The 12,699-nt window shown below is 39.1% G+C and overlaps 1 protein-coding gene across 2 annotated transcripts in view; it reads right to left on the bottom strand.

Annotated features, from left to right (window-relative positions):
• The window catches only part of LOC124160746, a 526,295-nt gene that overhangs the window by 457,220 nt on the left and 56,376 nt on the right, over positions 1 to 12,699 (bottom strand). Inside the window, exon 1 of one of the 2 annotated variants that reach the window (XM_046536748.1) lies at positions 7,180 to 8,766. The exons of the other annotated variant lie outside the window; for it this stretch is intronic. Within the exon in view, the coding sequence (XP_046392704.1) occupies positions 7,180 to 7,303 (124 nt within the window). The 5' untranslated portion in view covers positions 7,304 to 8,766. Of the gene's footprint in view, positions 1 to 7,179; positions 8,767 to 12,699 lie in introns of those variants that run through there. 2 annotated transcript variants of the gene reach the window in all.

The following is a 12,699-nucleotide window of genomic DNA, read 5'->3' as shown; positions in this document are numbered from 1 at the left end:
AAGAGATAACTAACTCAAGCTTAGTAAGTGCTTGCTTGTCATACAATGGCAGATAATGTACCGAAATTACTTTTTATTGGCAAATAGACGTAAAATGGGGCGAGATATTGTGTGAACCTCTCAAATAATACCACAAAAATAAAATTTTACAAGGAAGTTTACAAAGAATGCTTGACCAAAGCAAAGATGCTCTGGTCATCACGCAGAGATTCCAAAAAAAGGTGAAAGTCGTTCCCTTGGTCTGTTCACGTATCAAGGGCAGTGAGAGAGGCCTTAAAAAGACCGCGCTAAAAAATAATCACTCGAATCGAAATAATTTTCTTCACAAAATAATTAAGGGTTCAACATGAGATGGATTTACAATTCTGCGTAGGACTCAAGCCAAATCAACCACAGGGATGAGAATGTTACACATTATTTTAATCATAAAAGGGGCCCAGTTTTTATCATATTAAGTATCATTAATTGGAGCTTTGAAGATTCCTCAAGGTTAACTCAAACTTAACCATGGAACGCTTTGATTGAGTATACATTTCATACAAAAAAGTCCTGTGATATAAGATAAGAAAAAACTTAACCAAGAGTATTTTTTCCGACTCATAAGTCGCAGCTGACTCCAAAACGCATTAAACGGAGAAATATTAGATTCGTAAGAATAGATCAGAGGTTTAGATCAGTTTTCCTTGCTATTTAAAGCAGGTTACCTGTAACTTTTGAAATTGACATTCCCTTTACATTAACCGAAGAATACCTATGACACTATCTAGACACCCATTCAATAATAACTGCCATTTATGAGAACTTAAAATAAGTCTATTTATAGCGTTTTTCAAAATTCTGACGAGATATCAACGAAGGGATTAAGAAGAAGGCTTTGATTGAGACAGCGGAGATAACAGGGACATATTCTCATAAAAAAGAAATTTTATTAGGCCGGAAAAACCTCTTCGTTGACATATCATCGCAGCATTATGTCATAAAGCCTACGTTAAATCGCAATATAATTTTTCCTCCCATGAAAACAGTACTATGGTCTTGAAACATGGGGTCATTCATTTCAGAATGTTTCCCTGCAGCACGTGAATGCTTAAATTTCAAACATTACAACTGAAGACCAAATAAATTATCAACCCAATACAATCATTCGGCTCATTTGCCCGAGAAGTTGGATCATTTACCTCCACTCGTTTCTATTAGCAACGTGCATTTATTACGCCAGGGATTTTTTTTGCTCCATTCACGGGAAACATAAATTATCTCCTCTCAAAAGATCTTGTTAAGATTCTCCGAGTGTACTTTCTCACATATCCGTGTCGGCCCCCTTCTTCCCTCAACCTTACACTTCATTCCCAGTCCATCAAAAATGCAAATGGGTCGCACGTCGAATATCATTCGTGTTCGCGCAGCGGTTACTTCGAAAAACATTTTGTCCCACGCACCCTGTGGATAATATGCCTGGTGAAAATAGACGGCAAAGGAGTGTGGATTTTTTAATACCGCGAGTCGCAACTCTTTTGCCACCTGAAGATCGCCCACGAAAATATAAATGTAAAAAAATAAACAAGTTCGCGCGTGGTATCTGAGCCAGAGAGGGCAATAAAACCGTGGAGGAAAGGTGAACATTTAAAAAAATACCCTCGCGTGCATCCATTTGCGCTGGATTTCGCGGAGAGCATCTTGCAGACTGGTAATACAGGCATGCCCTTTCCACAGGTTATCGGCTCGGGATCAGCTTCACTGGAGGTTCAACGACTCATAGCATACCAGAAAAGATGCAAGGTGAAATGGTGAAGCAGATACGTGCAAAGTGATTTCCATGGTTCGAGAATCAAACCCACACTCGTGTAAATAATTTTGTATCAATTTTCCTTAAATATATTAGGGGATGTCTTTGTAAATAATATTTTTTTCATTTAAGACATTTCAGTAAAAACATCACATTCGGTAGTCAACTATAACGATTTTTTTAAAGAATAAAAGAGCTTGTTTAATCAATAATTTTGCATCTTCACACTTGCTCATGTTATTAAAAATCAGTTTTTTATTTATTAGCCGTTCTTTGTGCTATACTAAAGGTAACCTTTAAAAAACGATATTTTAGTAAGTCAGCCATTCCCTATGCCATTCCGATGTTTTAAAATCTAAATATAACAAAGGTTAGCGATTGTTAGAGGATTTAAGGTATTCTCGTGCCAATAATTTTGCATGAAATATCCTTTAATTTTTTCAATGGATATTTTTGTAGATAATTAATTTTTTACATTTTTGACATCTTGCAATGAATACATCTCTAGAATTAGTCGACTTTAACGATGTTTTGAGAATTGAAAAACATCTCCGACCAATAACTTTGCATCTTTACCATGGTTTATGGAATTATAAATGTTGTTTTTTTATTTTCCGTTATTTACGCTAAACTAATGGATATTTAAGATGTCTATTCTATTAAAGAGGATATTTTAGCAAATTAGCCAATCGTTTTATCATTCCGACGAATTGAACTGTAAATATCAAAAAGTTAAACCTAGCGAAGGTTTGAGGATTGAAGATTTTCTCGGTTCAATAATTTTGCATCAATATGCATAATCATCTGTGCTGTAACAAAGGAAACGCTTGTGAGCTAAGTAATCTCTTTGACTTCCTTCATGTTCGGATTAGTAAACTTCATTAGCGCTAGGGAAAAATATTGAAACAAATCAATAAACTCTCCATATAAAATATTTTTGAAAGCATACATCTACTCCAAAAAATAATATTCACATCTATCTCCGAATTGTATTATTTTAAGTGTTGCAGAGCGAGAATTGGAAGGAACAGAAATGGATGTAAGGAACAGAAATGGATGTAAGGATTTCATTCAACCCCAGAAGCTACTGAGATGCTGACGGTCACGGTGCGCATGCAGGGAGCATATTTGATCTCCATTCTCTCTTCATTGATCCCACCTCCGCGAGAATCACGCGCAACCTCCGCGAGAATCACGCGCAACCGCAAGAGAAAGAAGAAAATTAACAAAAGATTTTATGAGGAATACTCACAAATATGAAAATTATATTCCGCCATTATAAAGCGAGCATGAGCAAGCAAACCTTAATATGCCAGGAGGAGGACAAATAGGAATGCCATGATTTTCGATGAAAACTAATAGCTATTGAAAACGAAAGTAGATACTGTAGATCACCTGCAGGCTGAAAGGCGAAATGAAATTATTGTAGAGCCTACAATAGATCACAATCAACACAAGAAAAATAGTTAAAATAAAATTAATGGCATATTCCCTCGACTGTTCGACGAAAGCTTAATCACACGATGCCATCTTGTGTCTTTACGATGGAACAAATATTTCGTTAGTGATTTTATCGAGCTGTCGTGCTCTCCAGCAGCATCACCTCCATAAACACAGTAGCGTAAATTCATGCGATTGTAATCGCTACAAGGGAATATATTCTCATTCCAGCGACTCGATTAAGAAATAAAGTATCTCCCGCATAGTCTCAGCTACGTAACTGAGTGTTAAAAAAAAAGGTAAACCAGAGGTAAATGACATACATAAAATTATTTAATACAGCCAAACAATCAAATACTGAATATCAAAATGGCTCCTCATTTCATGCTATAATGGTTCATACATCTGAAAAACGGCACAGAGCAAAACACAAATCCATTTTTTCCTAAGTTATAGCGAGACAGCAAGCTTAATAACCACATGTATTAGTAAAAGGCAACTTAAGGCAAATAGCAATCCGATGTGAACATAAAATCATTGCGAGTTCTCAGAACATTCTCAACTCAGATATCGCTTCAATAAGCGAAGAAAAACAATTGAGAACCTTAAATTTTTGGCAACGTTTAAAATTCTATTTGGATCACGAGAGAAAAAGTTAAAATAATCATATATTTCCATCGCTTTTTGAACGAAATAACGTAGCCAAGGAAAACTGAAGATATTTCAAAGTAAATCTCAGAGAAGCACAGAATCCAAGTCACGGTAGAGTAGCTTACTCCTTGCTTCTGTCCTTGGGTAAGCAATCGGTCAATTCTCGTGACATAGAAAACTGTATTCAATAGCCTTAAAAGCACTTCAGCGGTTTTAATCGTGAAGTTGTGAATGTGAGCACGCTTTCGCTTAAATATATAAACAGACACCTTGACACTAATCCAAAAATTTATGCATTTTTTCAGGACCAGCGAATTCTTCAATGATACTGAAATCCATAAATGTCTCTGATGGCATTTCATAACATATTGATGAACCTTACTGATGTGTGCAACAAAATAATGTGTTTTTATTTCATATGCAAGTAGAGTGAAGCAAAACCTTTCCAAAAATGTTTATGTGATGATAGGGGAAATTTTAAAAGGTTTGAGTAAGATTGCTTAAATTTGTAAAAACGACGCCTATTAATTTAATCTCAGAAACTTTTATTAGCTGAGCAAGGTAACAATTGAAAAAATAAAAGATATGAATATACTCGCAATTCCGACGAATAGGCCCACAGTAATCAGTTAGTTCAGCTGCATGAAGTCTCATTGCATTAACAATTTGAGATTACGAACAAATATTCAACTGTAAGGTGTTTCCAAAATTTTTGCGTAAATGATATACATTTGACTGGCTGTTTCTTTGAATGATTCAATGAATGAATTTCAAGAGAGAATGATCAATCCGATGATCATTCTCTCTTGAAATTAATTATATGTGAATGCGTTGTGAAGGAATCGCTGCCTCGCTACGATGACTCCTACGAGCCAAAACAAGACCACTCATGTTTTGACTATACCCAATGCATGTTATTCGATTTTCTATTCGTTTCGCTAACTCGTTTTTCTGGACATTCGCAGAAAAAGTGAACAAATCAGGTGAAGGTTGAAAAGGTAACTGGGCAAGCAAAGGATTAAGGTGTCCAAATATATATTAAAACACAGGAGCTCCAGATGTGACAGCTATGCAACGATTATTCATAGTTTTACGTTTGACTGGAAAACATGGCGGTGGGAAGTTTCACGATGCTGATTTGTAAAAAAATTCACGATGCGGATTTGGCAACTGGCAGTTCAGTTATAAAGTAAAAAAATACGAAAACTAACACGATACAGGTTTTATTCCCTTTAAACACAAGTTATTAATTCCATGCACAGCATAGACCTCATTATCATCATTAAAACGTATCGTAAAGTATATCAGCTCACGCTGAAACTTCTGCAACGAAGTTCTCATATTTACCTTAGTAGAAAAAGACGCTCCTTTCAAGAATGGACGATGAAATCAAAGGAAACAGCTCAATCTCGAGCAGTGATTTTACTAATACCAATGCAAAATTAACATAATCACCTGCGATGACCAACGGCGAGGTTTTTTATCAGCAAGGATAACTTAGACGTGAGAGATACACTGCACAGCTGCTGGACCACAGACTCAAGTTTCATACGCCGGGTGGAATTTTCCATGCGACACTGACATCTCGATCAATCATAGAAATGAAGGCTGTCACATAAACCAGCACTGTTGCTGTTTTTTCTACTGTCTCTCTACATTATCTATAGTTATAAAGGGGTGATAATTTGTTTAGATCTTGTTTTATTCCATTATAATATCTTAATATATCTTTTGAAGTATAAGTCAACTGCATAACCATGACCTAGTAAAATATTAGCAAAGTGCGGAATAGCAGTGGCCCTATTACCACTGTATTTCATTACACAAACGATTTTGTCACTACCACGCCAGAGATTATCAAAAGTTAGTGTCGTTACTGGAAAACGTCTTCCGAAAACCTATGATCAATTTATAGCAATCCACAGAAAATTATATGTTGAGTGTATTCGGACGAATGAAAGCTCATGAGCGGTGAAAACAATATAGGAGGAAAAGCCCGACTAAAAACCTAGGGTAGGTAAAATCTGGAATAAGGTAGCGTTGAGTAATGCAGGGTAATGTTTACAATTCATTCAACTTCTTTTCATCAATTCTGCGAGAGTAAAATGAAATCAGAACAGTCTTTCGCAAATTTTGATTTAACTTATTTCAAAATATATAAATTCCCTAAATAATGTAGAAAATATATTAAAAGGAAACTATAGCATTAAGAGAGAAGTTTCCGCATAGGTTACTTCACTCAACACAGATAGAATGTAGAAAATCGCCAAAAACGTAATCTGTGCAGAACTGCCTTGAGGTTCTAACTTTGACGAAAGGAGACCAGGGGGAAAGACTTTATTGCAAAACGTAAGAAATTCTTAGTAAGATCATACAAAACGAATTTCACCTCGATTCAAAACCTGGACTACTGTCTCTGAGTACAGACAGCAATGATATCACTTATCAAAATTTTCGTCATAATTAATATATTTTTTACCTAATAATGAACACGGTGGCCCTAACAAGGTCACACGAACAAGGTTTTCTCACCTATTTGAGGGCGGGGTACACGATACATTAATATATAAGGGCAAAGGTGTGAATGCACGATCTATTTTGCTGTATCGGAAAGGAACATTTGTGAATGCATGGACCAAACGAGAACGCGTTCCATTTTCTTATTATGCTTTCGCGCAAGTTGGATTGCTAAATCGTACATTCTCGCGTAAGTAGATTTATACAATAACTTGTATGTGTTAATGTAACTAGTAGCAAGGCCATTAGAAGTGACATTAACTCTAAGGTCTGAAATATTAAGTGACAGACTGAGTATACTGAGATGAAGACTAACCCTGTATTTAGCAATTACGTATTAATTTGAGCCACCTAAAATTGCATTAACTTGGGTAAATTATAACCTGTAATTTGGCCAATGTAGCCAATCTATGTTACCACCGGACCGAATGGTCGAATTGTAACTATATTATTTTAATAAAATGCGTAATTTAGTACATGCCCCGTAAAGAAAACTCACCCCCTGCCAATTACTTAAAAGGTGGATTATACGACATCATTTACATGTAAGTGGCCGAAAACCCAATGCGCGAGTACGAGAGACGCGACGATAATCGTTTCAGTCCTCAGGGACGCACGGCCAGAAGGGACAAGCGCGCCAAATGACTGACGGCGAGCACAGGAAGGAAAGATTTGTTTATTTTCCGAATGGGCCACCGAGAGAAGGCCCACTTCCAACCCACCCACAACAGCTCTTTCATGGTCGCAACCTCCAATCATCCAGAGGAAAACGCCCATCCACTCACCGTGGTGCTGTTCTGGATCGTTGTCATGGTGGTGCAGCATGGCCAACTGGTGCAGAATCTGCAACTGGTGCCGATGGACATGGTGCGGGTGCAGAATGCAGTCGACGAGGCTGCAGTTCAACATTTTGATGGCTTTCCCTACGGGTCGCTTCCAAGAGATGATCCAGATAGACACCAGTTGGATGGGACGCCTAATTAGCGTTGTTAAAGGTACGTAATTTTCAAAATAAACTGCAATTTTTAACCGTGGAAACCCAGCGACGGTGGAATAAGAGAGCTTATGTCACGGTAACCTTGCTTCCCTCTTTGCAAAAAATTTAAATTATACTCCGACTACCTTCAATTGCCAGCAACTTTGTATCGTTGCTTTGATTTCTAAATTGGTCACTTTGAACTTAATGGTATTCAATCACATTCATCAATTAAATTAAAAACTTTTACCTACTCAAAAACAAAAACAAAACACCACAACCAGAAAATAACCGGTAAATCCGGCGTGGAATATTGAGTACAATGGGAAATTTTAATAGAAATATATTTAAAAATTTCAACCAAATACTCAAATTCTCGCTAGTGGAAACTAATTGAATAAAATAAATAATAAAATAAATAAACACGTTAATAAATTAATTAAGTGCCTAATTGTGACGAATATACGTCGTCTATCTAAAGAAAAGAGAAAACCTAATCTCCAAAAGCTAAAAGCAAAAACTTTAAAAATCTTGGTCCAGCTTCGCATGGACAGCACAGTCAATATCCCTTCTCCAGATGGAAGTTTCCCACGGCATCTTCTGCACACTCAAACACGATGATAACAACTTTATCCACGGTTTATGCACGATCCACAAATTCTTTATCCACAGTGCACAGAACGCGAATGTCAATCATCCTTTCGTTCACTCTGAGAAACACATACTCAAGACTAACGAAATCCATCGAAGAGGGAGAGAGTCTTCATGCAACAAAAAAATGGGCACAGTCCCAGGTAAAACACTGTTAAAACGTGGCGTCGCACTCATAAAACATCCTCAGATAGGAGGGGTTGGGGCGGGGAGGTATAATTTATTCACGTACGAAAGACCATGGGACGCACTCCGATCAGCTGATTTCTTGGGTAGGATTCGACACGAAGAGTCTAGTACGATAACCGGAGCAACACATTCAACACCACGACCGTCTGGTTGGGTTTTGCAGACGAGTTTTTGTGGGGTGATCCGATGAAAAAAAATACGGACAGACGCCACCCGCGGGGGTATCTGCTGTCCGACTTCGCTCACTCACTGGGAACCACGTGGTGGGGTGAGGGGGGCTTGGCGCTTCCCGCCGCGTCGACAACTGCTTGTAGAAAAAAAAGAATAACCACCGGCGGCGAACACCGAGGTAGATGAGGAATCAAAAGGGGCCCATCCCCCCTGCCCGGTCAAATCTTCCCGCCGGACGTCGAAGTTTCCCTCGTCTCGAGCGTTAAAGTCTCCGCTCTGTCCGCGGGGCCGTTCGTGGAGCGATGTCTCGTTGTTTCGGGGAAAGGGGCTATCGAAAGAGTCGGGCTTTGAATGCGTCCTCCGTCGATAGGACCTCCGCTGGGACTGAGGAGGCCACGCGAACACGACTGCTCTCTCTCTCTCTCTCCTGCCGTTCACCGGTTTCCCCTACCGCCCGCCCCTCCGCCGGGTCCCCAATAATCTCCCGCCGCCGCCGCTGCCCCGCCGCGGACCGACAACCCACCCCGCCCCGCCATCGAGCAGCCGGTCTTGCAAGTGCACGACCTGGGGGAAGAGTCCGAGGCTCCAGGGAAAAAGAGAGATACCACGCGGAGGATTATTCCGCAAGGTTGAAATCCAGAGCGTGGTGGAGACTATGCTTTGTTCTCGTGAAATTTTTTTTTAGCTAGTCCTACAATTGTTTATTTTCCTTACCTAGGTATGGTATTTGGAGGAGGCAAACGATAGCTGAGAGCATTTGCGCCATAGGGAAGGGTAGAGAGAAACCCGGCGTCGGCATTAGCCTCCTCTTAACGAAAGGCGCCAAGGGGACCACGGCTTAACGTCCCATCCGACAGACGGAGTGTTGCACTCGAAATATCCTCCACACACCATTCAAGCAGGGATCGGGCAGTATCTGAAAATTCACTGCCACCGCCGGGATTTGAGCCCGGGCCCACGGGTTGGGAAGCCAACACTCTAGCCGATACAGCAACCCGATTCCTACAATGCTTCATTCTAAAAAAATAGAGTTTTAGCTATTTCCCCATTTGTTTATTTTCCAGACTTAGTTTTTTTCCAGATTTATCTCGTTATTCTACTGGTAAAATGAGACGTTCATAGTAACAAGCTAAAATTGTCAGACCCTAGGTCTGCAAAATGAACATGGAACTGGCTAAAAATTTAAATATTCCGCAATAATGGTGACATCAAAATTCCACAAAGTGATTCCGCAAGTCGTTCATGGTACCTTGTACAGCTGGTGTAGAACTTAACAAATTAGTAGCCGTTAGTACCTACCCCTAAGTCGATAAATCAGAGTAATGATAGACAGGGCGATATACCGCCGCTCATAAATGAATTTAGGGAAACTAGAACTAATCAGCAAGAAGAATGAAGTGGTTTTTACTATTATGCATTTAAATTCGTTCAGAAATAATAGTCAAATCCTCGAAGAGCGAGGTGGTCCAGGGAAAGGAACTGCTCTCCGTACCATTTCTGTGGCTGAGTCAGGGGTGAATCCTATCCGAACCATCCTTTGGGTTAAATAACAAAGTGAGTCATTCTTTAAAAATTTCCTGAATTGCACTGACTTGTGAGTCCTTATGTGATCATGGACTGAAAATTGCGACCCAGAAATAATGTGAACTGTTATGCAAAGTGCGAAAAATCCACAGAGAAAAATTATTCACCTTGGTCGGGATTCGAACTCAGATCTCCCGATTTCCGGTCGAGTGCTTTAGTCAGTTAATCTACCTAAGCGTCTACTTCCCTACGTCTTAATCTATCTACCTACTGTGGATATTTGTGGACACTACCAGACAAGGTGGCATGGACGGCTGAGAATATGATGCGACAAGCCAAGGGGACTGCATAGAGGAGGCGCAATATCATTCCTTATAAATGCTGATTTCAATCAGCTTTCAAAAATGTCCGCGGCGCAGTGATGAGTGCATTACGATCCACTATTTTCCAATATTTTGCAGTATAATGTTTCTAATTGCGAGGAATAGCATTGAAAAGTAATAAATTCGATAGATCAAATCATCATATATACAAATTTCGATTAAAACCGTTAAATGTACCTACCTTATTTCCCCGTGAAACTCGGATCAATTTGTTCGTCATCGACGCGAGTCGCGACTTTCGTTAACCCATTTGAATGCGTGGTGGTTGATAACACATTTAGAGGCACACTTGAGGATCCTCTTTTTTGTAATATTCGTGCGAGAAGCAGTCCAAATCGTACGCACAGCCGGAGAGCAAGGCCCGGACTTAGAACACATACACGTGTCCGCTCTTGACTAGTTAAACTATACCGGGACTAAACGCGGTGATAACTTTACAGGAGTCACCCGCAAATTGTGCGAAAAATCCACAGAGAAAAAAATCATTCGTCTTGACCGGAACCGGACAATCCGGACCGGAAAACCCGTTAGATAGTACGAGATAGATAAATCAAACACCACTATGTAGCTCTACAGTCTACACTTCAACTGTAGCGAAATCAAAAGATATTCCTTGGAGAAGACATGATTCTTCCGCATGCATGGGTTATGACGGTTTCAGCCAAAACAGTGGGCAATTTAAGATAATGATCGTCAGTTGATCGTTATAAATACTCAATCCCCGCCAAGCACCCCTGAATTGGTTTTTCAAGGTACCCAGTCGGTGAAGATCCAACTTAATATTCCCTAAGGAAATGAATCTCTTGACATTCAAATGGGAGTGACAGAATGATATAATTTCAAGGCACATTTGCTATTTATTTTTTTCCCTATTCTCTTGAAAACGCTCCCTGATAATGTTACCTACGCAGTATTTCCCGAAAGCAACCACCAACATTGATAAAAGAAGCTGTGAAAATCTTCATGCGAAAATTCACATTTGCTAAACTTAATTTGTCAAAAGGGCCTAATTTGACCACTAGCCCTTTTCGCGAGACCTGATAATGTGTTTTATAACGCACTCTATTTAAGCCTCTTTCAAAATTGCAGAATTATAGCATCATATTTTTACCTCAAATGATGCTAGAATAAAAAATATTATTCAGTTACAAGTTTTCGCCCAACGAAATCAAGTGTGAATTCTTCAACAACCAAGCCTTCCAAAAGTGAAAGGTGTGCTCCGTATTTACACCAGCTGATGTGGAACTTAACAAATTCGGTGCGTAGGTACCCATACGTAACTCGATAAATCAGAGCAATGGTGATATACCACCGCTCATAAATGAATGCAGGGAAACTAGAACTTATCAGCAAGAATTTTCGAGGGAAAGTGGGTTGCATGTGCACACTTCGGCATTATTAAACGTCATGAATCCATATCCACAGCATTTGATAAAATCTGAAACGTTTTAAGGCACATGGTAATAAAATACACATATGCTATTAAAAGAGTGAGCGTAGAAGCGACTAAAACGCCATCAATTTGCAATATTCTTGCGTTGTAGCTCACATGTATCCATTGGATATACAATCAATTCTTCGTTTTTTTCCTGAAGGTGATTGAAGCATACATTTGTCGATCTGAATTGTTATTTGAGCCGATTTGACGTATAAAGGCACAGTTGTATTCCACAGTCTTCGAAAAACCATACAAATAACTCCGGCAGTAAAGTACAATGTCCCCGTTTAACATTAGTGATTACTCCCTTGACCTCGAAGTACTTCAAAGTTTATACGCTTCAATGATAATTGGATTTTTTCCTACTAAATTATTCAGTCATCAATGGAATCGAATCCATCCTTCAGAATACATGCAATAAGCAACCTGTATTTATTATTCCATCGACAATGCGTCTCCAAGGCCAGCGTCAATTACGGCTGACGATAAACGTGTTATTCATATAAGATTCTCGCATATGAATTTTTTGTTACTATCCGAGAATATACCCATATTGTGTGCCCAGAGTTTAAAATTTCTGATCAATCTCCTTACCCAAACAACCTGGAACTAATGTAACTCTTTGAAGACGAGACTCTTAAGGCCTGTTTACACGAGATATTAATCCCTACGTGTCAATGTCTGAATGAATGAACACGTGAATGAGTACAGTAATGCACCGAGCAACCTCCCAACTTGTACGAATGCATGAAAACTAAATAGAATCCGTTCTAATTTGGTTCATGCATTCGTTCATATCCTGTTCCGGTTCACCAAATCGTTCATGGATTTAGATATTAAATCGCACGGGTTAATGTACCATGTGTAACCATGCCGTTACAAGTAGATATTAAGCTCCAATAAATTATGCTTTTTTTTAATCATAAGACGGGTATTTATGACATTTTCACTAAAATTGAAATCAGGTCTTATC

Source organism: Ischnura elegans, chromosome 6 (assembly GCF_921293095.1).
Source record: "Ischnura elegans chromosome 6, ioIscEleg1.1, whole genome shotgun sequence".
Taxonomy (NCBI): domain Eukaryota; kingdom Metazoa; phylum Arthropoda; class Insecta; order Odonata; family Coenagrionidae; genus Ischnura; species Ischnura elegans.
This window is presented reverse-complemented; position numbering and strand designations above follow the sequence as displayed.